A 27,540-nucleotide genomic window follows, 5' to 3' on the forward strand; every position below is an offset into this window, starting at 1 on the left:
TCTGTGCAGGGCAATTGAAACAAAAGAAGAACCTCTGAACGTTTGTCGTAGCATGGTCACATGACAACAAGGTAACAAACGGTTGTTTAACATTGGAGGCAAACTCCAATTTCATGTCCTGTTTTTTAATGACCCATCATCATCACCCACCTCAAGCTAGGGTTCAATTTAATATAGCTACTTTAATGCAAATTCGTTTCTTTACTTATTTTCTATTCATTTAAAACCAGTTCTGAATCCAATAAATGCCCCAAATTGTAGCATCTGTGCAGCATCCTTCCCAGAAGAAGACTTAAAAGATATAAGAAAAAAGAAGTTGAACAGTTATGTTGGATTTGTTTTGGGGCTCCACATATTATAAAAACATAACAAAACTCTGAAACACTGTGTTTCCAGTATGCATCATGTGAAGTGTCATGTTTTCAGGTTTTAAACAGAATGGTGTAGGTTACTGAAATGTAGAAAACTCACCTTTTAGCATTCAGTGCAGTTTTGAAGTGGGGTTCGTCTTTTCTGATAACCTCACAAGAGAGACTGGAGCCATGAGCAGATTTCTTGTGCAAAAGCAGATAAAGGGAGAGCATTTAATCAATGACAGCATTGTACTGCCAGCATCTGCTTTCCTCTGACACATGACACTGTGACGTCCACAGCAGTTTGAGCCTACTGATAGGGAGGCCCCCGTCTTACTGTAAGCCGTCTTTAAAATAACTTTATACTGCTTCCCACTTTAATCCATTTAGTGCAGCATGTTAAACATGTCTCGTCATTTGACATGTTCAGTGTTCCCAAGCTCTAACAATTGATCGTAAATATTCCTGAACAGCAGCTGGACAAAGCAAAACAACATTAAAAAAAACAAACAAATTACTAGCAATTACTTTAAAAGACTCCTCATTGTCATCTACAAGTACCATATGTTTAAATTGATGTTTGCATGGTCATCATGCTCCTCATTATCGTGAGGATCTTCTCTGTGTACTCTATGTGTCTGGCTGTGATATCTCTTGACCTTTTGAATTCCTGATCGTGGAAAAATATTCAGCTTGCTATTCAAAGCCTCAAAAGCCTGTCACGATGGAATGTGTGAGTTGCTCTGAAGGCACAGCAAGGCCCTTGTTAACAAGTAATGAGGTAATTCATATTTCTTCAATTAATCTTTTAAGTCAACATCAAGCGTTAATGGCAAGCGAGGATGCTGTGTCTCTGTAATGGTTTTATCTGCATTTGCTTTGTGTAAATGGTGATAAAGGGCCTTACTGTAGCTCTTTATTGTGAAATAGCTGTAAACACATTGATCCCAGAGGGATAAGGTGACATTTTCTATTATTATGTTGTTTTTCTAATGTGTGTTGGTGAGTAGTTGTAGTTTTCACTTTGGGGAAATAGCACAATTTATGTCCTTTATCAACAGCTAAACACAATGCTGCAGTAGAAAGTATTATCTACTGTGTATAATCTGAATGATGACAGAAGTCTAAATTACACAACACACAATTTACTCAACTTTTATATTTATTGTTATATTCAGGCACTAAAAGCCTTTGATTAAAGTTAGGGTTAGACACTGTTTTTTTTGGTTTAAATATTTTTTTCTAACCTTAGGCAAAGTAAGAATGCCCTTTAACACCAAGAAAACCTTAGATGTGTGTATCATTTGATGTCAGACAGGCAGAAACTAGTCACTCACGTAGGAGTGTAAGAGAGAAATATGAAGCAGCTGTGTGACTGTGTTGAGATTTATCTGCTGGTGGTTCTAGTCTATAAGCTGAACACTTTTACTACCGGTTTTAAGGCAAAGCACTGACTGCCATTTATTTTATTTTATTATTGTATTCTGTGATAGGTTTTGTATATTGTTTTAGTTGTAGTTTTAAGCCTTTGTTTTTGTTCTTGGTACTGCGGTGGGTTGTGGCCTACAGGCATCAGTGTGGTTAGTATACTGAGAGTTCACTCACTTATATGGTTTGTGGTGTCCTTATTTAATTTCCTCTTTGTTTATTTGGTTAATGCACATTAAGGATACTCCTATGCAGTATGACTAGTTTCTTCTTTTGCTTTAATTATAGAATTATTATTATTATTTTAATTAAATAGATAATATCGCAGTTAGCCCACATTGAACGTTGTGGCCTCTTTATTGAAGCCTATGTGTTTTAAGTACACATCTGATATGAACTGGGTATCTCAAGATGCCTGAAGTTACAATAAGTAAACTGAAAATGAGCTTCTTACAACATTATTGCACATAGACGTGTCTCAGCTAGCAAGACACAATGTGCGGTGGTTGGGAGGGATTATCCAGGACTAAGACACGTTTAAACAGCTCCTTTCAGCCACAACATGTAGAGCCACAGCACACCCCATTCAACACAGAAGAAGACACTGCCCACCCATAACCCCTAAAACATCCACAGTATGTCGCTGCATGGTGTCCCCCACCTGTATGTTATATAATGCAGATTGTTAATACCTGTGAAAAATTGAATGAATAGTTTGGCCAATATCGTGGCTAAAAAAGTGGGTGTGGGAGGGCAAAAAGGATGTTGCAGGAGAGAGTTCTTGGGGAAAGAGAGTGTGTTTGGACAGACACTTTGAACTAAGACAAAGGGATTGTAAAGCTAGTAAAAGGACAAAGGACTGAAGATGGCGGATAGGTGATGGAGAGAGCTGCATATATCATCAACTGGATGTGTGCTCTCTAAAGTGAAAATCCTGTTACATTCATTCTATCCCCATTCCTACCCCATTCCATACCACGGCGTATACACCCTACCACTGCTGAAATTCTCTGACAACTCTGCAGTGGTGAAATGTATCAGTGGCAGTGAGGAGGCAGAGTACAGAGGCTTAGTGGACAGCTTTGTGGATTGTTGTGGAAATAATCACCTTATCATAAATGTGGCTAAAACCAAAGAGATGATCGTGGACTTCAGGAGGACTAGGAGCAGAATCAACACCATCTCCATTCTGGGTGAGGAGGTGGACATGGTGGAGGGGTAGAAATGTCTTGGAGTTCACCTCAACAACAGATTGGACTGGACATGAAATGCAGAGGCTGTCTACAGAAAGGCTCAGAGCAGAATCTAGTTCCTGAGGAAGCTCTGGTCCTTTAATGTGTGCAGCCAGATGTTGCAGATGTTTTACCAGTCTGTTGTGGCCAGTGCAATCGTTTTTTCTGCTAACTGCTGGGGCAGCAGCATCAGAGCCAGTGACAGTAATAAACTGAATAAAGTGATTAGCAAAGCTGGCTCTGTCCTGGGGAAGACTGTGGACACTATGGAGTGGAGAGGAGGGTGGTGCACAAACTGTTAAACATCATGGAGAACAGCTCACATCCTCTCCACGACCTGCTGGTCAAATAGAGGAGCAGCTTCAGCAAGACGCTTCTTCAAATCTGCTTGTACAGGAGATCATTTCTGCCAACAGCCATTAATCTGTACAATGACTCTCTGCGGTGTTAGGAGACAATGATGACAATGATGAGTCTTTTAAATAAACCATACCCACTGCACAATATATAGTGCATTAATAGTTTTTTTATTCCTTCATCGATATCTTATTACTTTTTATGTATACTGTATTAAAATGTGTAATAGCCACTGCGACACAAAAATATCCCTCTGGAGATTAATAAAGTATCTCTCCATCTATCTTTCTTTCTTTCTTGGCTATGCTTAGCTTTTTGTTTACCTGTTGTATATATTTACATTTTATGTAGTTATGTTACCATTTTCTCTTTTCTAATAATAAAGAGGTGTTATGCATGTGTTTCATCATGTGGTTCTAACAGCTATAACCACAGGGAGGCAGTATTGATCTTTTGCTTGGAAAATGGAGACTATGGAGAGTTCAAGATGTGATTTGAGCTTGTATTAAGATGCACACATCTCTCTGGTCACTTTGTACTGAACTCATAATCCACCATAGTTGCAGATACAGTCTAATAAAATATATAATAGGACATTAAGTGTTTCCTTAATCACCCATGTGATGTTCAATTCCAGCGCTAACACAGGCGCTTACGAGCGCCTCTGAAGGCAGCATGTCACTATGGTAACAGGACGCTGATACGCTTTGGAAAAAGTCGGCGTTTCCATACAGATACTTAGCCTCACACTAAAAGTCGTATAAACAAACAAACAAAAAAAGATGGACTCAGTTGAAGACTTGGATAGTTTTTTGACGAATGTTGACAAAATAAGTGAGTACTATAGCTGTTAACCATAATGCTGTCGTTGCCTTAGTTTCAGGAGCTATTAGCTAACATTGTCTCACATTATTAGTTAGCCTAACTTAGCCAGTCTGTGTTATTTAGCGTTAGAATGAAACAGTGGCCCTTCATCCTACAGTGAGGTGTTTCGTAGTAAGCACAGCGTAACTCACCATCAGCTTCATCTTCAGCACTAGCTAAAAGACATAACGCTATATTAATGTCATACATACGTTACTAACGTTAGCTTGGTAAATATTATCCTGTGCTTCTAAATACTGTTAGCTCAGTTACTTTATTTTTGATGTATATATATGTAAGTCCATATAATGAACCTGTAGACCAAGTTATAACATTATTTCTAAATTGTTGCACTTTTTTATAGTGTAGTATACATAATACTGTATAAATGAGATCTTATGTTACCTACAACACTTTAATTAGGCTAATAAACAATACCCCCCCCCCTTCCAGGTGAGCTGGTGAAGGACCTAAACTCTTCTGATGTTAAAGTCCAACAAAAAGCAATGGAGGAAGCTGATTGCTACATTTCTGCCTTGGGTGAACCCTGCAGGACCAAAGTCAATAAGACTACAATCAACACAAACCCACCACTACAGCCTTCCTTGGTAAAGACATGCACGCAAGGTCACCAGCACACAGTACCACTCCTGTCCTTGCACTCTGTCTCTTTTAGTTCTTCTCACTCTTGTCTGGTTCCCTTTCTAGCTGTCTCTCTCTTTCTGTCTCTGTCCATCAAGCCCATATATACAAACAACAACTTCTTGTTGGGTTGTTTGTCTTGTCCTTTCTTGTTGCAAAAAAGAAGTGATGTGTAGTTGTTTTGAGAAAGATAGTTTTTTGTGAACAGTGTTTTAATGTTTTTTTCCCCTGTTTTACAGACTCCACAAAATGAAAGTCCAGGTAAGCATCCCTTGCAATTAGTTTAAGCACAGTTTGAGTTTATCAGCTTGGTGTAAACAATAACAGCCTTTATTATGAACAGAGTTCCCATATATCAGTGCTGCGTGCTAGAAAAGTAATCTAAAATGAGATATAGTAAAAGATTATTGGCTTGTCCCTTAAGGGGTCACCACAGCCCTGAAGGTGCCTGGGTGGGGCCAGACCTGGTGGGGTGGGGCTGCATCCCAACCCAATGCTTTACTACTGAGCCACCAGGCCCCTCTAGAATGAGATGCAGTAAAATGTCCCAAAATGCTTATTGTCACCCTGGACATGCTAGTATTCATCTTACTATTTACGTTTGGTATTAAAGTTTAGGTTTTTCTGACAGCACTGAAATGTTATTTAGCAGTTGAGGAGACGTTTTTCTCATTTGCTTTCGTGTTTTAGACGTTCTAGTTAAAGCCTTACCAATGCTTTAAACCCACTTTCCTCTTTGTGAAGCCTTTATTTCAATATATGAAATTAAGCATCTTTTAATTTCATTGTGTGTTACTTGGCATTAAAGGGCTCCACTAGAATCTTTTTTCAAGCAGGCTGTGTGTTGTATCTGCCTCTGCCACCTGCTCAGATCAGTTCAGATGCCCTCCACATTTTCTGCTGTTTTGTTGGCAGAGGTGAACTTTTCATCCCCTTATCAAACTGTCAGTATGTCATATTGTGCAGAGAACTGCTATGAATTACAGGGTATGAATGGCTGAACATGACTGATGTATTTTTGTGTTTTACTGTGTACAATGCCTCTTACAAGTGATGACTGTTTTGGACACCGATATACTACATTTTAGCACTTCCATGCTCAAACATCCGACAATGTGGGAGAATCCATATAGGCAGCAGCTCTTAGTGTGAAGCACATTTATATACTGAGAAGTCACTATACTAACCAGAAAATGTGCTGGGTAACGTTTTTCATAAAGTGCCTTGGATACACAGTCTATTCAAAAATTCCAGGAGACTATGTTAATGCCAAGGCCTTGGAAAAATGTTTCATCAAATACACACTTTTTTTGCTCCTCTTAGACTAATATACATCAGTGACAGTAACGCTACAAACATGTGAGTCTTTCACCTGTTTTTTGAAACAACTTATGTTGCAAACACAACGCATTTGTTTCAAGAAATCAAAAAAACAGTAATTCTGTGCTTGAGGCTGAGGAGATTCCAAAACAGCTTTTCAATTACATCCAACTGATATTTGTTTCATTGGATTTGGAGCAATTCCCAGTCCCCACAGGGTTTCTTTGACGTTTTTATGATTGTTGTGGCCTAAAATGCTTGATTTTGCGACAGCTTTTCTAAAAAATTGTGATGCGCATTGCAATAGTTTTATGATGTTTTTAATTGCAAGGCTGCACAAAATTCATTGGGGCATTGGTTAAATTAAAATTGTTGCAATCATAACGTCACAAATAGCTAGAGGGACTGATTATCTGTCGTTTGGAGCTAGTTTTGATCATAAACTATTACAGAGTTAAGTACCCTGCATTTCAATAGCCTTTAGTGATGGCCATCACAGCCATTTAAAACTCTATTTCTGACCTTAACTTTGATTAGATTGGTGAAATGATGATTAGATTTCCCTTATTTAAAATGTGTAGCAAAATTCTGACAAAGGAGAACTTGAAATTGAAATAAGTGATGACAAATAACAAATATATGCATAATTACATACTTTTCTGCTTTAACAGCTTTTGTAGCTGCTTTAATTTGTTTCTTTTGGACTAGAGAGATTCAAGAAGATTCTGGAGAGAGATGCTGAAACTAGAAGAGTAAGGAGGATTGCTCAAGAAAAAAAGGCAACTGGTAGGTGTTATGTTACTTCAAGATATTTTAAGGGGAATAACTTGTTGGATTGACACTATCCATTTTAAATGTTGTATTGTTTGTGTCACTGCAGCACTAAAAGACAAGGGGAATGAAGCTTATGCTCAAGAAGACTATGAAACTGCTGTGAAGTATTACAGTGAGGGCTTGGCTGAAATACGGAACATGCAGAGTTTGTACACCAACCGAGCACAAGTGAATATCTTTTGCCTATGTTTTCGATTTTATCTTTCAAATTCATTACCTGATTCCTTTATTGTGTACACCTGTACATTCTGTTGCAATCCAATACAGCAGCTCTGGCCTGAATTATATTTTTACAGGCTTATCATTTCTCAATTTCTAATTTGAAACTGTCAGAAAGATGATAATTTTACTATGTCTTTATTGCTATTGAGGTGGTGGTGTCATACATTATATTAAAACATACAGTAGTTCTAATGTTTTGGCCACCATATTTAAAACAAATGGTGCGGCATTAGAACCACTGTTAGAATGTTAAAATTAAGACACACTGTACTGTGTGTTTGGCACAAAAGGTATGAATCACATGAATTGACCCCCATCACATAGCACTTATGACATGTAATGATGACCTGATAATGAAAATACTTTTGAGTGCTCAATGCAAGCTTTATTTTTGTTTGTGTTTATTCCTGTTTTTGATGCCCAGTTACTGTCTGTGCCATTTTTAAATCTATTTAGGCCTATATCAAGATGGGGAAATATGTGGAGGCCATCAGTGACTGTGAATGGGCCCTGAAGGTAAGACCTAGCTAAGAACTAGGTTCATGTGATGCCATGTTAACTGTTGGGGGGTGGGGCTACCATCTTGTGAACTGGGAAGTCTGTTTACCTGTGCCTGCAGCAGTGATTAGAATGGGTTACCTGCATATGTTTGGTCCAGCTAAAAAATTGTTGAAGTTGGTTAAATTTGATGTAGATGAGACGCAATAAAGGGGAAAATAAGGGACTGTATCTGGAGAAACTAAGTTGCAATGGCAAGCAACAGTATTTAAAAAATCATAATTACACAACACATGAACAGTTTTCCAGTTGCTGCATGCAAGATCAGCTAATTCAAGTACAGTCATAATAGCAAATTTTAGTCATTCTTCCTCTACTAACCTGCTATGGGAGCAGCTCAAAGGATTGGGTTGTTGAATCATAATTGAAAGAAAGTCGAAACGCAAGCTCCAAGTCACCAACAGAAGGGCAACAGAAGGGACCCACCAGTACCTAGAACTTGATTTATTACTACCTCTTCATAGGCCAGTTTTTCACTCCCTGAACTCATCTTTATAGTTGGTGGAGAACAGTGCAAACAAGAGCAGAAAGATAAATTCATTTCTGGGTTGAGAGGTTTCTACAGTGTAATAGATCTAAAAGTATCATCTGAGGCACCAATCCTTGGGAACCATGGACCTCAGGAGATACGTTTCTTGCTCTCTGGTAAACTGCAGTTGAACAGAAACAGTAATAAGTGCAGGATACACTTCATCAGTGTATTCTGTTCTCTGAAGAAAAAAATTGCAACGTTTCCCCTAGGAACTTTTTCAGCAGTGGTGCTTCTGCACATGAGTACATGAGTGTGCAGTACAACAATCGTATTTAGTAATTTATAACACTGTCATACTATCTGCTTAATTACATTATTATTGCAAAACCAGTAGTTATTTAAAGTATTTAATAGGTTGCACAATGGTCACATCTAAACTGTGGTTTGGTTGAAACAAATATTCAACACTTGTCAGTTATTTTAAGTTGGTTGTTGTATTTGCAGCTTGACTAATAGGATATATAATTTCACTGTCACAGATAACAAGCTTTCTTGTGTATAGTGTTATCAGTGCAGAAACAGTAAATCATTGTTATGTAGGTGTGGTGCTGATTTAATTAATGTATACCTGTGATGATGTCTTCTCTCTTAGTGTAATGACAAATGCATAAAGGCTTATGTACACATGGGCAAAGCATATTTGGAATTGAAGCAATATCATGAAGTGAGTATAAGTAACTGTTGTTACATCTGATCACACCTGCATTTCACACAATTCTCTTTTATAAAGATATCTGCAGTCCTCTAACTCTAGCAGAAAAGTGGATACATTAAGAATTTTGTATGGTTGGAATATAGACAAAGCTATAGTATACTGTAAGTATCCACATTTTGAGGATAAACAGTGCTAGTCTCACAACAGTTCTTTTTAAATCTATTTTTATCTATTTATTGTAGGCTAACTAGAGAAACAGTGGATTCCATGGCTGTATAAGAAAGACACTGACAGATTGTGTGTAATTAATAATTTTCTTTTTTCAGTCTAGAAACTGCTTTAAAAAGGTAGTGGAAATTGAACCTGGGAAGGAGAAGATGGTGAAAGGTAAAGACACAAAGTTAGAATATGTGCGGTATTTTATGCGTCACAATTTGTGAGAATTGTCCTAATGGACAATTTTTCAGATCATGCCACTTTAAATTATGATGCACATTTGCTATAGTTTTATTTGTTTGTATGTTATAGTTTTTCAAATGATTCAAATGTTATATTTTCTATAAATTATTGAGAAGGGTCTAGTAATATGTGTCACAAACGGAAGTTATACAAAAGCCCAAGAAAAGAATAGACCCCTCACCATTGTGAGTTGGTTGGTGATTCTGGATGATGTTTTCTTACTAATTACAGCCTAGTTGAGAGGTTTTCATAACAACCTGTGTCTTGGCAAAAGACATTGTGCAGGCAACATGTTGGCAGTACAGCAGCAAGTCCACACGTAATGTGTTCAAACTAATTTTTACATTGTAAGTCACCTATGTTTGCCAAGCTCATATGTACCAACAATTGTACAACAAAACACCGAAATCTACCCAGAAATATAAATTTGAAGCATAAAATTATGTTCAGGCATCTAAACATGTAAATCATGGGGCACCTGTAGCTAAGTTGGTAGAGCAGTTGTCCATAAAACACAGGGTCATTGGTTTGACTCCCAGTCTTCCTGGCTATAAGTTGAAGTGTCAATGTGCAAGTCACCGAACTCCCAAGTTGTCCCTGGCATCAACCGCTTATTTGTAAGTAGCTTTGGATAAAAGCCCCTGCTAAATGACTAATTGTCATTGTAATTCTAATTGTAAATCATCAAGTAACCTGTATAGACCCCTGAATTACCTAAGAAGGAAACATATCTGTTCTTTCAAATATGAGTAAGGTAGACAACTGAAAAACATATTGTATATCACTGTCACTGCTCTTACAGTAACTGAAACCAGGCAGCATCTTTACTACTCTTCTTGCTGTTACAAAACTATGATAGCTCTTAGGTACAACAGTGAAATGTGTGTGTGTTTTTTTGTTTAGTTTTTCGCTTCTTTATTTAGCACATGAATTATTTTATTCATGTGAACTTTTTTGTGTCTGCACTTTTTAAGTGGATCAGAAAAGTTTTGATGTTGAACCAAGGGCCACTATGCAAACCTGGAAGGTAAACAAACAATAAGTTGTGAATAAGAGTTCAGTTCCAGCCTGCCACTGGGGAGCCTTCAGATTCAAATAGGTAAAAACTGTGGAGCGATGCAGAGGAGGGAGTTCAGATCTAGAACTGAAGTAGATGCGTCTTGCCCTGCTTCCTGCTACCCTGCTTCCTGCTATTTAGATTATAGGCCGTGACTCACTGTTTACTGATTAGTAACAACAGTGTGCCTCCGAAGTACCTATGGATACATTTTGTTGTTACTTGATAACAATAAGCAAACTTTGGGAAAGAAGAAAAATACCTAAAAAGTAAGTTTGCTGTACTTACCCTGTAAGTCGCTATCTGTATTCTAAAGCATTACCCTTAACTTTGTGTGGCTGCCGATCACTCTGCAGCTAAAAAAGGTTGTTTTATTCCCAGTACTTTTAACAATTCTATATGGTGCCGTAACGATATGGGTTTCTAGTGGGCCAACCTGGAGGTTAGCTTTTTCCTAGTTCCCTGGACAAAAGGTGAATTGCATTTTTCCAAGTTATAAAAAAAAACTCAGTGAAAAACAAAGGTTTATGATACATCCATGCTTTTTTTCAGCACGATAATCTTCCACTTTTATGATATTTGAAGCTTAAATACACTTCCCAGAACTGTATTAGATGTAGGTAGAGAGATATAGATATAGGCCATTATCCTGAAGTTACATAACTAATACAAATCTAGTTACAATTAATGATGCAGTCCTACTTCTATTATTTATTTATTTATTAAATGTTTATTGAAATAGGAAGGTGGAATAACTGTGAGGTGGATTAAACCTGTTTTCTCTAGGTTCCCTGTTTTATCTTGTTTGCTTTCTCTGTGCAGAATATCTGACCCAGGTTGACTTGGAAGAGGAGAGAGAAAGTCAAGAGATAAATGCAAGGAAAGAGTTTGACAAGGGGGAAGGAAAAGCCATCACAGTGCCGCAGCTGTTAGAGAAGCTATCAAAACCTTGCCAGATGCCCTTCTACTACTGTGGAGGATTGGAAATTCTAACACAAGCCATTTCTGACTGTGAGTGTTCTTCTGGGAGACAATTTGCACAGTGATCTTTCTTGTCTAATGTTTTTGTGCTTATTCGTTTCTCTACAGCCTGCTTTTTTCCACCTTCTGTAATTCCCGGTTTAATGGCTAAAATAATAACAGAAGGACAGTCTTTAGGCCAGGAAGGTTAAGACTTCAAACACAATGTTACTGCAGTACTTATATACTCAAAGCAAATACCCTAGGGCACAGCATTAAGTGAAATAGGGCTGCAAAAACCAATTGTTTCTTGTTTTTTGTTCTGCACAATGGAAAATAGGAGGCCTAACACTATCCATTACTAATTTCTCCTCTCTTCTTTTTTCTTGTCGGAGTAGACAAACGTCCAATATAGGCCGTGAAGCTACATTAAAAGAGTAAAACCTTAGTGCTGCCTTGTGGGCCACTTTGCAGAGAATATACATTATACACCAGCACACTGTGTCAAACAATAAAATTACATTAAAATAGTTGCATAAAGTTAAAATCTCTAGTGCTGAAATGATTTCATTTGTAATCTCCTTCTCATTATCTCAATATGCAGAAAAAGAAAACTCCTTTTAAGACAGAGCCATCATCAGTTAAGTGACGTACAGCATAGTGAATATTTAAAAATAAAATTACAAAGGTATTTGCAGGCAATGTTTGCTCTATTTGTTGCTAAGAGTTAGTTATGGAGGGGATTGTTGAGGGATGACAGCAAACACTGTTAAGCTTTCTGGACCTGTCTTGGATACAGTTAATTGAAACTCCTATGATAGCAGGTCTCCATTCCATAACCTCAGTGACATACCTGCACTCAACCCTGTCAGATTTAGTGTAGGAAGCAAATGAATGGTTGTCTGCTGGCTCTGTAAACTTATGGCAGCCTAGCCTGAGGTCCTCAAAATAAACAGGAATTATTAAAGTTTACACTATATATATATATATATATATATATATATATATATATATATATATATATATATATATATATATATATATATATATATATATATATATATTGGAAAAAAGCTTTGGTTCACTCTACACTAGAACTAGGCATGAGACAACCAATGTCATACTGCAAGATGAAGATAAATATCTGATAACTGTTTTATCCTATATCTAGTCCCCCTAAAATGTTTTGTAATGGAACTTGATAACAATAAATTCTGGTTAAAAAAGTAACAAATATTTGTTTTCCCAGCGTTGAGTGAGTACTGTGTGAAAATGGGCCATTGTAGACAGGTAGAAGTTCCTCTCCACCAGGGTGTTCACCCCTCCTCTATCAGCTGCTGGTATTTTTGTAGACATTTTTGACCCAAGAAATGACTTTGTATCCACTCTGGTATACCTCTTTTTAATTTCTGCTAAAGGCAGAAATTGCTTTTGGAAGACAGCATAAAGAGCACAAGTCATCAATGTCATTATCCCTCTACAGAGTAGTTATTTTGTTATATTTTGGTAGAGATAAAACAAAACTGTAATAAAGTATGCATCATTTACTTTGACCACAGAGACAAGGCCAATTGAATCGATGGGGGTGAAGCGTTACCTTTTTGCTCAGCAAATCTTAAAACTGTAAAAATGTACATAATTGTATTATGTAGTAATAACTCCTATTGTGTTAACTTGTACTGCTGTTTGTAACACACCATATTGCATTGCACTGGCTGTCCTCTGTATAATAGCACACATTTCTTAGCCAATCTTATTTTCTTTATTTAGATGAATAAAAGTGTACTGTCATACAATATAATGCCTCTCTCACAAGCCATTCAGTGGAAAAGGGCAAAACTTACATAACTCACAAAAGAGAGGATCTTGGCAGGGCTGACATTACAAGCGTTTCCCCCTAAAAGTACTCTGTCACTGCTCTGCTCTTTTTTCTCTGTGCTTCAACCCAATATTAGTACAAAATAAACTATTCCTCAATGTGGCTTATTCTATCAATATATTTTGTTTTTTCTTTTCTCTCTTGCCTTTGACTGTAACCAGTGAACAAGATGTGAAAATTGTTTTGTTTTTCTAAAACCTCAAGACTACCTGGTGATGATATATGGTCCTCTTACACTTTACCATTCTTTTCTAACAGGTACAACAGGCCAGACCCTTTTTAGACTGAACAATGGCTTTAGTATCATCAGCAGCAATGACACAGTGAGGAGGTAAGGAGACCCGAGGGAGAGGTAACTGTCAGCTCTCAGTGGAGCTTTGACAGATGGACACAGAGGAAGGGACATACAAAGACAATAATGGCCTAAACTAGAAAGATAATTTGCCGCCCCCTCTGTCTGGTTGTTTATGTAATAACCCAAAAGAGGAAAAGATGATCACGCTGCAGATTGAGATGAGGGCTGAAAATGAGCAAAGGCCCTCTGTTTTGTCCCAGAAATAGGGTGTGTTTTGCACTAGATACAAATTATGACTCCCTCATGACAGATCAGTGAGGTTATTATTAACTTGTCACACATTTTCCACCTTGTCCATTCTTAGCACTGTCATACATTTTAGAATAGTGTCCAGGAACCGCAAAAAAATTACAGTGTGAGCTTGATGAAAATAGCAAGTACCATTGTTGCCCCCAATACAAGTGCTCTGTCGTGTATTGTACTTTTACAAGGTTATAATTCCTCAGTTCTTAGGTTGGAACTGATATTATTGAGGTCAAAGTGGGTAGTGGAAACTCACTGGAGTGCATTACAAGAAGAGGTGGTTCTAATGTTTTAGCCACCCTATTTAAAATGAATGAAGTGTTGGAATGATAAACTTCCTGAACTTTAACCTAAAAACTGAGAAATTTTAACCATAAAAAAGTAGAATTTAACGCAGACTGTATTGGATTGCATTAACTTGCACAGGTGATCATGGGGGATATTTGTCATATTTTTTTGTATTTTTAATTTCTTTTCACTCTGTCAATAAACATTTTACTTTGATACATCTGTGTAAGATTTTGTAAAACAATATCTCAACTTGAAAGAGCCAAGCTAAGATAGATTACTTTATTTTCTCCATAGTTCCCTGTTGCAGAAAACAAAGGATCCAAACAGCCAAGAGCTGTGTGTATCTGTTCTGAAATTATGGAGAGTTATTTGTTGTGGAAATGGTATGTAGATAATTAAGTTGCCCTTCATTTTCTGTCTCTCTCTGATATTGCAGGAAATAGAGGAAAAAAATAAATAATTTAAATGCTAATATGATTGTCTATTCGAGCATTGTGTAATTACCACCCAACATAATACTTAAGCTTTCCTCTGTTTTCCATTTTTGTCTTTGCCTTACTCGAGCTATGTAGGCTTCAGCCCATTAGCTATAGTATTTGTGCAAACTGTGATTTGTGCAGCTTTTTGCAATCTGCATGTTAATACCACACAATATATACATCAAAGCATATCTTAGGTTATGCAAAAGTGTAGTGATTTTTCTATAAAATTATATTTCCGTGGAAGTTTTTTCTCGTAAAACCAGTGTTTTTTTGTCCTTTCCTTTTCTTAACTAGGTTTTCTTTTGCTTTCAGATGAAAACCAGAAGATTTTGATGACATGCCCAGTCTTTAGACAGTCCATTGTTCACTTGGTAACAATGGAGAATGTTGCAGTACAACAAGAATGCTTGGCATTACTATGTTTGTACTCAAAGATGCCACACGGGAGACGTTTGGCCATTGACAACCTAAATGTTCAAATGTAAGATGTTTCTTTATCTTGTCATTTAAGGATGAGAGCTATAACATAGCTTGACTAAAAAAAGGCTTTTCTTCGCTTAATCCAGGCACAATGAATGAACTGAATTGAATTAGCTTGAGAGAGTGTTTTAGACCTATCACTTTTTGCACATACAATATGATTGTATGTTTTAAACAGAATTTAATGTCATTTTTGCTCATCAGTCTCCTCTCATAACCCATCATGATAAAGTGAAAACTTTTAAAAATCAAAAACTAAAATTTCAGTTTTAAAAAAGTTGTTTGACCCTATTTTCAATACTTATACAAAAGTCATACTTATGCAAAAATCATTTTGGGATTAAATACAGCTTCAAGTATTTTGGTGAACGTCTCCACAAGCTTTGCATCTCCGGGTTTGGGCAGAGTTTTTGCATAAATAAATAGCCTCAAAGGCATTTTTTTAAACCTACTGTACCATATGTTGTGCAAAACATTTAAGGGGCCTGTATTCTAATGCCGGTTTACTTATCATATTGTAAATCATAATACCATAGCAGACTTTTAAAAAACACACTGACATTAATATTTGAATGTCTGATCATACAGCTAATTGAATTTTCGGACAATTAAGAACAATTTCTAATATTGTTGCAAAATTTTAACATTATTATTACACTTATTGGTATATTGTTGACATTTGATAATATTCATTAATTTTAAGTAATTTTGCACAGTGATTGAGATTTTACTCTTCTTTTCTTTTATTGTCTTACATTTTTTTTCTCTCCCCTATTTTTGATTTAAAGACTTGTGAGAAACCTTATGACATACACATCAAAGTCAAAGAAGCAGAAGAACACAGTGGGCAACATTTTGGAAAACTTCGCAGCAGAAAACAGGTAGGTATAGCGGATGCATAGCCAAAACACTGTCACAGCATAAAAAATATTAATCTCATTTCTGGCCAAGGAAATAAACATGTTTTACATACTCTTTAAAATTCAGACCGATAAACAATGCAGTCTGTTAGGTAGTAAATGGCTAAATATAATTTCTACTTGATATGTACTTTGATAAGAGTAAATTACCACATGTAAATTCTTAACAAAAATCTAACATATAACTGACAGTTCACAGCACAAATGTAAAACAAATTCACACAGAATCTTTAGATTTTTTCCCTTGAATTTGTAAATGAAGTAACAAGATAATTTTAGATTTTTGCAGCAACATTTATGTGGTGAATGTTTGAACAAATATAGACTTACATGTTGATGTTATCCTAGCTTCAAGTATAGCAATGTTTAAAATACCTAAATACTTGAGTCATAGAGAAATACTTTGCTCTGTACTTCAAGTAGATTTTCCAGGATATATTGTATTAACTACTTCAGCTAGTGCAAAAAAAGGTTAAATTTTGAGTTTGAGGTGCAAGTGCCCAAATACCAAGAGGTCCTGCAAAAAAAAAGCAGGCTGAAAAATCTCTGATCCAAGCAGTACAGGGAACAATCTGGTAAGGTACTGTGGGGAGAGCTGAGTATATATATAGCCAGAGGCACAAGTAAAAATGTTTAGTAATAATGATGTGTAGTAAAGTGGCAGAAAATGACTGTCGAGCAGGATGTAGGACTGAGGGGCTTCAAAATAAATGCTGGGAACAGGAAGTAATTCTGGTGACCAAGACAAGAACATTTTTTATTATGCACCTTTACTTGGATAATAAGTTTGTGTACTTCTGGTAACTGGTTATTCTCCCATATTGCATCAAATCGATTTATACCAATCAGCCAAAACATTAAAATTGGCAGGTAAAGTAAAAACATTGACAGCAATAGAAAGTGCCTTGCAGCCTTGATAAATACATGTGTCCTATTGAAGTATCAATGTCACTTGGATATTTTCAACTTGTTTCTATCTCTGACCCATCCTTAAAATAGACATAAATGGACAACCTGGGCTGTCCAACACAGCGGGAAAAAGGTCGAGGTGCCATGCAGCCAACTGGGGAGATCAATTTTTCTTTTTTAGAGAGATACCAAGGCAGTTACTCAAAGAATAACTTCTTATATCCTACAGGGGTTTTCTCTTCATTGTCAAAGTGCAGCTGGGTTAATGTTTGGCCAATTCGAATAGTTTTATTCACAGTTGGTCTACATTACAAGTTTATTCAGAATCTTACAAATGTCTCCGACTGTGGGAGACTGTGGCGCAGGAAGGTAGAGCGGCTCCTCCGGTCACATGTTGAAGTGTCCTTGAGCAAGACACTGATCCCCAACTTAGTTGCTCCCAGTGAGTGTTGGCCAGCTGCATAGCAGCTCCCCCATCAGTGTATGAGTGTGTGATTGTGAGTGTGAATGGGTGAATAAGAAGCATTGTAAAGTGCTTTAAGTGCCAATAGGTAGAAAAGCGCTATATAAGTGCAGAACATTTACCATTCTCCTAGTAAAACAGAATGTCTACATATTTGCACACACGCATTCGTGTTTCAGACTGTATACATGGTATATAGCATATTTAACTATCGTTTTTTGTTGTAAGCTCTACCTGCAGTTCATTGTGAATGGCAGTTTTCAGACATAGAAAGTGTTATTTGATTGCTAATTTGAGTATCTAAATTGACTTTTATGTATTTTGTGTATTTTGTGTGTTGTTGAATTGTTCATTTGCCTATTTGTGCAACTGTATGTTGGACTGTGAAGAACATAAACAGAAGAATCAACTTTACAGGATTCACTACCCAGGCCTTTACAGTATGCTTATCATGACACAACAAAGGAGATGCACATATTGTATATGTTACCTGTTCAATGATGGAAAAGTCCTTAATCCATATATATAATTATCTTTATTTATGTTTGTAAGCCTTTATACACATAATGGATCTGTAACATATACAACATAATTTTTTCTGTTTCTTACAGATTTTGCATTCAGTTAAGGAATGTGTTAACAGACTCTGTTATTGTTCCATTTACAATAATACTGGTAAGATATGCAGACCCAAATTTTTATATACAAAGTGTGTATATGTGTCTAAACAAACATCTGTCTTCTGTGTTTTTTCCAGAGAAATATCAGCATAGCCAATCAGCGTGCACTTCAGTCAATACTATCGGCTATTGGCTGTCTTGCTCGGGATGAGGTCATCCTCCAGAGTCTTGCCCGTGATCCAGGATGCTGGGATGCCTTTCTGGTTGCCATAGTTAGTATGACTACAGACTGGTTTGAAAATATTCAAATTGCTTTGGCCTGTGCTCTTACTGTACGAATTTTATTTATTGTAAGAATTTGTTGGCTGTAATTGCAGAAGCAGTGCAGTGCATCTGAATACAAAGAGATACTTTACCCAATGCTTGGCTTGATTATCAACCTTTCTACTATCACCTCCTCAGTCATTCAGGTAAGTGAAGTTTCACAACTGTATGTGCATAGTTACCAAAAGAGTATCTTCCAAAAGATCTAGTTAAAATATAATTCAGTGTGGAGGAACAATAACTCCACATTACAGAAATTACAGCAATAAATTGTTTTCTTACAGAAAAACAATAATTAATTGTAATCTAGTTCACAACTTTATCTTGTATTCTATTAAAATTACAGAAAGTATCTGGCAACTAAAGTTGCCAATCAATAGTTGTTAATAGTTTACAACAATATGTTGTTGTTAAATGTTTTTACAGGTAATCTTTGCTTTTTACATCAGCAGCCTTTACAATGACACCTTAGTGCAAAAGCAATCCAAAATCAACATTGCAAAAAAAAAAAACAACTTTTATTAAAAGTCAATAGTTTTACATAGCTTTAAAAACCTGAGATGAAATAGTCCTTATGCTCAAAGCAAGTCCACTTGCCTGAAGAGAAAAGAGACACAAAGAATAAATTGTTTTCTTCTTATGAACTTTCCCTCTTCCTTTTCTGATCCACTTTACTGTCTTGGAGCCACTAGTTGCATTGAAATATCTGAAAATCATAAAATTACATAAAAAGAAAGTTAATGACAAAACTGAAAAAATCCATATGGTTATACATGACAAACTAATCATTTGCCCTTACAAAATTAAAATTGTCCAAGCTGAAGCAGGAAGTAGATCCACGAAACATTGACTAATACAATGGAAATGTGTGGTTCTTAACAGTTAAAGGGATTTTTTTGAATTTCTTGTCACAAGATTGTATGAGTTACAATAGTGATGCAGTTTTATCAACCTAAACTCTGGTTGGATCTTTCTCAACCAGCCCCAGCTTGGAAGGACAACAGCAGCATCAAACAATTGCACCAACAAATCATTTTTAGGACTTATTACTTACTGCAATACTTATTAGTTTAAAACTTTTTTGTCAAGGTTTAAATGTCCTTCAGTGGTTGACCTAGTTGGTGGCTGCTGATGTTGATGTGGAGATGTTGGGAATTCTCAAAAATGACAAAATGACTTCTTTAAAACTGGTAATAGTCTCTGTAATATCCCGAAAAACAATCCACCCATATATAAATGTTAGTGCAAACCTTATACAATTGTTAAAACAAGTCAATTTCAGGCCAAATTCAATTTAAACTCTTTTTGAAGAACTACTTGTATAAGTTGTGCCATACCAAGTAGTGGTGCAGTTGGATAAACAGAGCATTTGGGTGAATATCTGCTTATCTTTTTTCCACTCAAAAACATCCAACGCCCTAAATGAGCAGATTTTAACTGTTGATCTGCATTTTAAAATATATTTCACATATTTTAAAGCTGGTTCAATTTTGATTCAAGGGTAAATTCGACTTGAACTTTTTCTCTTCTCCTCTCTTCCATCTGAGATATGAAACATCTCTGTTTTAAATATATGACAGAGCATAAAGCTGCACTTTAACGTGCAGTGTGGACACAGGTCAGGAGCTGTGGAGTCACTGTCGTGTTAACTAAACTAAACTACAATGTGACACTAAACGGTTTAACTGCAATTAAAATAAAAATAATTTTCGACATGTAGGCCTGAGCCACAACCTGGGAGCTAATGGCTGCTTCATCTACTCAAAGCTGAGAAAATTACACACACAGAGTTCGTTTGTACTCACTGGTCCATGGAGCGCAGCACAAACTGAATGATGGAGGAAAGGAAGGGGAGGCTGTGGAGAACTCGGATCTCTGGCTGCTGTCTGCAGGTCGGACTGTAGCTGTAGCAGGCCGGAGGCCGGAGAGATCTGCTCACACGATTCTGGCTGTTACCTGCTCTTCTCTGTCTAATAAATTCTGTCAACTAAACGCTCACAGACTGTATCACACCAAACTAGATTTAGCTTTATTCAGTAGCTAATACCACTAACTAAACGGAGGCCATGCTAATGTCGCTAGCATGCTAACGCACTAATTAACATTATAACCATCAAAAACTGCACCGGATTAGTACAGTATTACGAACATACACGTGTAGTTACCTTCTGGAAATTGCAATAAGGTCTAAACTATGTAGTGTTGCTTCAAGATGATGCAAAGGTAGGGAGTTATTTACCAACAGCATTAGTGTAACCAGTCTTTCCTGATGCTGTCTTTGCCCTGTTACTGACCAACTGGCAGCTTCACTCTGCAGTGATAACAGCTCAGTTAAGATAATGGGAAATTACAGTCACTCTTAAAAATAAGACAATTTTCGTTCTCACCAAAGAAATGACTGTTGCTCCTCTGCTTCAGTCATCAAATGCTCTTGTTCCTTGTTTAAATTTAACCACCAAAAGCTGTAATGTGCATCATCTACAGTCCAGGTACAACTTGCCTGTAATTGTTATTGTGGAAAAATGCTGTTAGCAACTGTAATTGCTTTTTACCTATGATGCATTGCAATATACAGTTAAACTTAGTAAAATAATGGAACAAGTAGTACTGGAGAAATTACAGCAATTTGTTACAGGGTATGTGACATTACCTATTAAGAGGTTACATGTATGTGAAAATTGGCTTTGTCACTTTTCTGTTCCTGTCGTTTTGTAGAAACATGGTGTTTCACTCTGTGACTGCTGTCTGGACCTGCTGAGGGATAGTGATGGAGGAATCATAACTGTGAGTGAACCTGTAGTGCCACAGTAGTACTGCACTACATTACTCAGGAGATCTGAAAAGAATATTCTTAGGACTACAAAAGCCATCACATGGTGTTGTTTTACTTTAATATAACTCCCATAATGATTTTCATGTCTGACACTAAGTCTGACACAAAAAACAATTTGAATAAATATGACGTTATTACAGTTGCTGATGATGCTTGCTAAAAACATTTTTTGGTATGATTTCTAAACATGCAGACAAGCTATAAATTAAATGATACAGAACCATTTTCTAGAGCTTGTGAGCTCAGTGTACAGTGGGAAAATTGCTGCCTGCAGCTGCTATTAACACAGTTATACATAACTGAAAGCAGCATTAGTTAAAATGAAGGTTTATCTTTCCTACAGATGCTTTTTATTATAAATTATTCACTCAGTTTTGTAATTGTAAAGAACACAAATTACTTATTTCTTGATTAAATATTTCAATTTTGTTCAGTTTACTTAGTAGTTCTTACAATCATCATTAATCATCTTCCCTTTAAATAACTTGAAATAAATTACCAGTAGGATATATCCTACTACCTACTACCTACCCAATATCCTTAAAACCTCATGCATCCTTATTCTTAATAGTCGCCATCTATAGTAGGAATATGGAATGTTGGCATTTCAACAAATAAGGCAATGTCAACCAATTTTGTGAGTTTAGCACCACATACAACATAACTCTCTCACCATCTTTAACATTTGTGTACATTATTGCTGTTTTTTCTTTTTTCTCTTTGCAAGCTTTCTGTTTCTCATATCATTTTTGTCTTGATCCTCTGTTATATTGTCTACTTATTTTATGTAATGTTTCCCTGCTGTTTCCTGTGTAGCTCCAACCTTTTCTCCACCTTTTCTTATCTCATTTTCTAAAGCTTGTATTTTTATTTTTCTTCCAGAGAGCTGCAGGTGTATTGAGCAATGTCCTCCCTCAGTCTGAAAAGGCTGTTCAACATGTTATACAACGGGATGTAGTCAAGGCCATGCGTCGTTTGCTAAAGGTGCAGTACAACCTGTACATACTAGAACTTGTTTACTTATGTGTACCTTAAGGTAAGGTCTAGTATCATAGTTGGAGACTGGAGAAAACTATTTCCCTGAGGGAGATTTCTACTGTAGAACACAAATTTTGACCAGTTATTTAGAGTACATACTAGTTATGGGTAGATGACAATTCATGGAGCGTATGGCACAGTTCCCTAACTGTGCTGACATAGTGTTGACACTGTGTTGGTGCATCACAAGATAGTGACATCTGCTGGATCACAAAAAACATTGCAGGCTACCTGGATAAAGCGTGTAGTAACTGAACTTGGTTTATCCCTTCTCACACGTGGATGAATGGTCCTGTTTACATACCCAGCTGACAATAAAGTGCTAAGTGAATAAAAGAGAAGTGTATATATTCCAATTAGTATGAATATAACCAAAATAATATTACTTTGACTAATAGTTAATTGTACATGTACAATTGTACATGTACAATTGTTATGTACAAAAAGCTTTTTTGCAAGGAAGTCTAAGTAAAAACATGTGAAATCAGAGTGAAATTTTTGTAAATGTCATTTAATAAAAATAAGTGAAAGTGGGAGTGTTTGTGGAAAAGACAGGGTTTGCACATTTTTATTAAGAAAGAAAAGTTTTTGCAGCATGTTGGGACCAAAGCAAGTTTATAGAGATGCATTGATGAAGTTTATGTTAGACATTTTATCTGAAAATAAAATAAAAAGTTAATTCATGTGGGGGAAAAAATTAAATGAGTCCTTCAGATGAAAACTGAGCAAATGTGGAAATAGGAAAAGAAAACATTTAACTTATTTGGCGTTATAAGATCAAAAAGATCCCAGACTAGAGAAAATGTCCTTTTTCTCGATGGTTCCCAAATTATCCGTGGATAAACAAAAACTATCTGAAACATCACCAAACAATGACTCCTCTCCTCCTTTCACCACGAATACAGTCAAAAGTAGTGCTTCCCAAGAAACACAATTTGGTGCTTCACTTCCTTACAAAACAGCAGCTGTATGGTATAAAAGAGAAGTGTATATCTGAGAAACAACTGCCTTTGTCCAAACATGCTACAAAAACTTCTTTTACTTAATACAATTGTGCAAACCTTGCCTTTTCCCCTCACATAGGTACACAAGTACTCCCACTTTTAGTTATATTTCATAAATGAGATAAATGAAAATGTTGCTTTGCACCATCTATACGGGGGTTTGCTCTTTGTGCTTGATACACGCACTGAGTTTTGGTATGGTTTGACCGTCAAACTCCAGATGTTTAAAACTTAAGTGCCCAGTGATGCACTAGGACACACTAAAAACTCAAGAAATCTAACAAAGAAAAACAAAGATGACCTCAAACATTTACTATACTGTGATAATAATCTAAAGACAAACAGCAGGATGTATTAATCAAATACAATGCTATTTGTGCTAATTTCCCTACAGGCAGTTTTTCTTTCATCTTTGTGTGACCTCTGAGTGTCAAAAAGTTGGAGTTTAAAACCTCATGTTCTACTTTTTGGGTCATTCTTATTTTTGTTTCTGTCTACTTAGGGAACAGGCCAGACTGCCACTAGGTATGCCGTTAAGACTCTGACAGTGTGCACTGCTGCCAGTCACTTGGCACGGGAGGAGCTGGTGAAGTCTGATAAAAGTGAGAAATCATTGACATGTTAGCTTAACTTTTACAGGCTCCTTTATTAGTCCATGAATGATATTTGAAGGTTGACTAGAAATATAATCAAGTGTGTGTGAGTTGTTAGTCATGTGCATGAGTACAGTGAACAGTATCTGTTGGTTTTCATGTCATTACATGTTTGTTAATACAATTCTGTTCTTATCTGCAATGTATTTTTTTTTTTAATTCTACGCAGAACTGTCTATTTTATGTCGTTTGCTGAGTTCCAGCTGTGATGAGGTGGTGTCAGGAAATGCAGCCCTGTGCTTTGCCCATTGCCTTGAGTTGGAAGGAATTGCCAGCAACCTGCTGGGTACTGATATTGTGCTGCTACTGCTGCGCTATGCTGCAGGGGATGCAAAGAGGACGGCTGTGCAGCAGAATGCAGCGATTGCTCTGGCAAAGCTGTGTCGATCTGAGCCCAGGTGCCCATTTCACTCATCTCTATATACTGAATCACAAGCAGGTGATTACATTGTAGAAAGTAGCCTGAAGAAGCATTGATAGACTAGAGAACTTACAGTGTGAAAACAATGTGATATTTGGCTCTGGCTAAAGAAGGCTGGACTGAAGTATTCAAATATTCAACAGAATATGTATTTTCTCCTCAAACTCTCATCATTTACAATTGACAATTGCAGAGTAATTCTGTGCGTGTTCTAATTTTGTAAATGCCTGGTCATAGCTTAACCTTTACAACAGTTTTTAGGTTATTGGGTTGTCTATTTGTTCTTGGGAATGGGTTATCTTACCTTGAATGAACTTCTTTGCAGTTGGCACAAACATCCACTGTATGAAGTGATTAGATTTTTGTGGTCAAAGTTCAAGATCACTCTAATCCCATGTCTGTCTCCTTCACGAGGAATGTGTTATCTCAGTAAGGCATTGAGGTCAGAAAGGGACATGGTTGGGACATGACATGCAGTGTCCTTGTTGAGCTCGACTCAGGTTTGGCCATCACACCCTTGGACTGGCATGCACTTATAGAAAAATAGTATAATCATTGTCATGTTCAAGAAACCACTGTGAGATGATTATAGAGATTTATAGATGTTAGCCTGTGATCACACACTGTGCTGAGCACTTGTGGCAAAATTGGCTAATTGTTGCTGCACAGGGTGACACTCAGTGCTTACATTTGTACTTCTAAAAAAACAGTTGTACTGCCAGTTGAAATAGGATGGGTGTAAAGCCAAAAAAATAATTCGGCCTCAGGTTAAAAGAATATATTGTATTTGAAAACATGCTGTTATTTTTATATTCAAACTTAAATTTGGCATTTCCTAAAATGTAATCATCATACCTAATTAAACAATAATGTTTGGCAGCTATAGGCAGTCTTCCATATACTGTAGACCTCCATAATTACACAAGTATAATTATTGTGTTCATGTGGTATTTCTACTAATGTGAGATGGCAGCAATAAACATGTCTCTATTTCTAGGAAGACATTTACAGTACCTCCAGGCTAAAGAGCTCTACTGTGACTGCTGAGGATGTGTTGATCTTTAGTTCTCAACCTCACAAATTCATCTGAGTGCCAGGCTGGTGAAAGCAATGCCACTGTGTTTAATTTTAATAAGGGTTTTATTGTTTTAATTTCCAGGCATTTGAAAAAACTTCGAGAACTTCATGGCCTTGAGATCCTGCACTCCTGTATGAAGTTCATCAAATGAGGCCACCAGGCAATTTCCAAAAAGAAAATGCCCTGTGAATGCTTCTGAGCTGACAGGAAGCGAAGCAAAAAAAAAGTTGAACATTAAAAAAGTATGAAAAGGCCTTTTATTTTGAAAGTATGTTTCCTTTGTGTGTGTGTGTGTGTGTGTGTGTGTCCACTGTGTATCACATAGGAGAAAATCTGTCAGGTAAAGTGTCTTGATACAGCCCTGAGGCTGATCACATGACCTGATTCAGCTGTGTTTGTTACCATGGCACTGGCAGCTTTGAACCTGCTGAGTCACTCACATTTGCTGAAGACAGGCTGTGAACTGCGCAGACTTTTTCATGTGAAAAAGTATTAGTCTTATTAACAAAATTGGAAAAATGAGCGTTGGAAGGCTTCACAGAAAACGGCGATATACTTTGAAGATACTCGATAAAATGAAGGCACAGCAGCGATTTTAAAACAGATATGATTTAAGGTGAATTTCTGGACCTCTGTTAAGGCTGAATGGAGGAGCATTTCATTTAAAGTTTGAACAGTGAAAGTTTTTAACATTAGCTATTAGTAGGCTGAAGTATTTAAGTGCTCAAAAGTGTATGGAACACTGAAATTCGGCTAATCCCGTGAGTTCAGGGTCGCCACAGTGGATCATTTGTCCTCATGTTGATTTGCCACAGTTTTTCTTAATGCCGTTATGACCCCTAGCCACTTTCTACTGGGCTTGGAACCAGCACTGCTCAGCTGAGGATGCGAATGGGCTGTTGGGGGTTCAGTGTCTTACCCGGAGAAACTTCGACACGTGGACGGGAAGAGTGGGGCGCAAACCTCCGACCTTATTATCGGTAGGCAGCCACTCTACCAACTGAGCCAATAATAATAAAAAAAAATACAAGATCATTACTGTGAATGGTTCATTGTAGATAAAAATGTCTTTTTTCTCTACTGTATTTTCTTTCGGGCTTGAACACTTTCCATTTCAATCTATTGATTATTTTAGAATTTAGTAGAAAAAGCTTAAATTGCCTAGAGAATAATAACAGATTTATTTTATCTGAATACGATTTTCTCCTAAAAAAAAAGCACAGCCAATACTTTTGCTGATTATCAAAAGTCTTGGCTGTGTTTTTTCCAGTGCCCATGTGAACTTATAAGGAAAGTAAATGCACAGATATATGACAGAATGAAATGTGTAAATAGTTACTTTTCTAAAGGGGAATATTTTAATTGCTGGGTTCAGACTCAAGGATGCAACTTCTTTAACCTCAAAATAATCACACATTTTGATGAATTGTTTGTCCTAAGGGCTATTTTGTTTTGGGCAGGACTTGACATGTTCGGTAATTCGGTTAGATGCGTATTTGGTTTGTTGATTTTTTGGTGCCATTTCCAGAGAGGTACAGTTTAATCATGTCTTAAAAATTTTAATTTTCAACTCTATTTACATTCTCTAAATGGGAGTATTGAAAGGTCACATCATCTCAAAATAAAAATAAAAAACATTTGTTTTTTGTTTTTGCTGTTGCCTTGCTAATGTTTAAACGCAGCATGGTGGTGGAGAGGTGGGTGCTGCTGCCTCAACTTTAAAAACATGGATCAGCATTAAAAATAGGTAAAAATGTAAGTCACAATAATTGTCACAATAATTTCATTACAAGAGGTAAGATTCCAACTTATTCCAACTTTATGGGCAACAGTGTGTATACATACATACATATGTATATGTCATTTTTATTATTGTATTACATGATAAAGGATTATGAAAAACAGAAAAATTGCCGCAATTTAAAAGAAAACTTTAGCCTGTTAATTTTGTAGTACCGGCAGTGGCAGTAAAATAAAGGGTTACTGAGAAATCTAATCTCTGTATAAATGAACTGCAGAAGACAAAAGCTCCCTGTATGGGATGACACCATCTGTTTATGTCTGCAAACAATGG

The 27,540-nt window shown here is 36.6% G+C and overlaps 1 protein-coding gene across 3 annotated transcripts; it reads left to right on the forward strand.

Annotated features, from left to right (window-relative positions):
• ttc12 (tetratricopeptide repeat domain 12) lies at positions 1–26,552 on the forward strand. 3 transcript variants are annotated; one of them, XM_067506722.1, is made up of 21 exons: positions 1–1,134; positions 4,688–4,842; positions 5,116–5,137; positions 6,905–6,982; positions 7,077–7,198; positions 7,709–7,768; positions 8,935–9,006; positions 9,324–9,384; positions 11,336–11,524; positions 13,611–13,683; positions 14,536–14,624; positions 15,036–15,204; positions 15,992–16,084; positions 18,107–18,170; positions 18,253–18,387; positions 18,493–18,585; positions 21,155–21,223; positions 22,155–22,256; positions 23,817–23,916; positions 24,137–24,365; positions 25,548–26,552. In XM_067506722.1, exons 2-21 carry the CDS (start codon positions 4,741–4,743, stop codon positions 25,615–25,617), a joined length of 1,992 nt encoding a protein of 663 aa, XP_067362823.1. In that variant the 5' UTR covers positions 1–1,134; positions 4,688–4,740; the 3' UTR covers positions 25,618–26,552. The 3 variants fall into 3 exon arrangements, with proteins under 3 accessions (XP_067362823.1, XP_067362822.1, XP_067362821.1); XM_067506721.1 differs by lacking the exon at positions 1–1,134 and adding an exon at positions 4,075–4,204 and having other exon boundaries at positions 24,137–24,406; XM_067506720.1 differs by lacking the exon at positions 1–1,134 and adding an exon at positions 4,075–4,204.
• Positions 26,553–27,540: the final 988 nt, after the last annotated feature.

Source organism: Channa argus, chromosome 6 (assembly GCF_033026475.1).
Source record: "Channa argus isolate prfri chromosome 6, Channa argus male v1.0, whole genome shotgun sequence".
Taxonomy (NCBI): domain Eukaryota; kingdom Metazoa; phylum Chordata; class Actinopteri; order Anabantiformes; family Channidae; genus Channa; species Channa argus.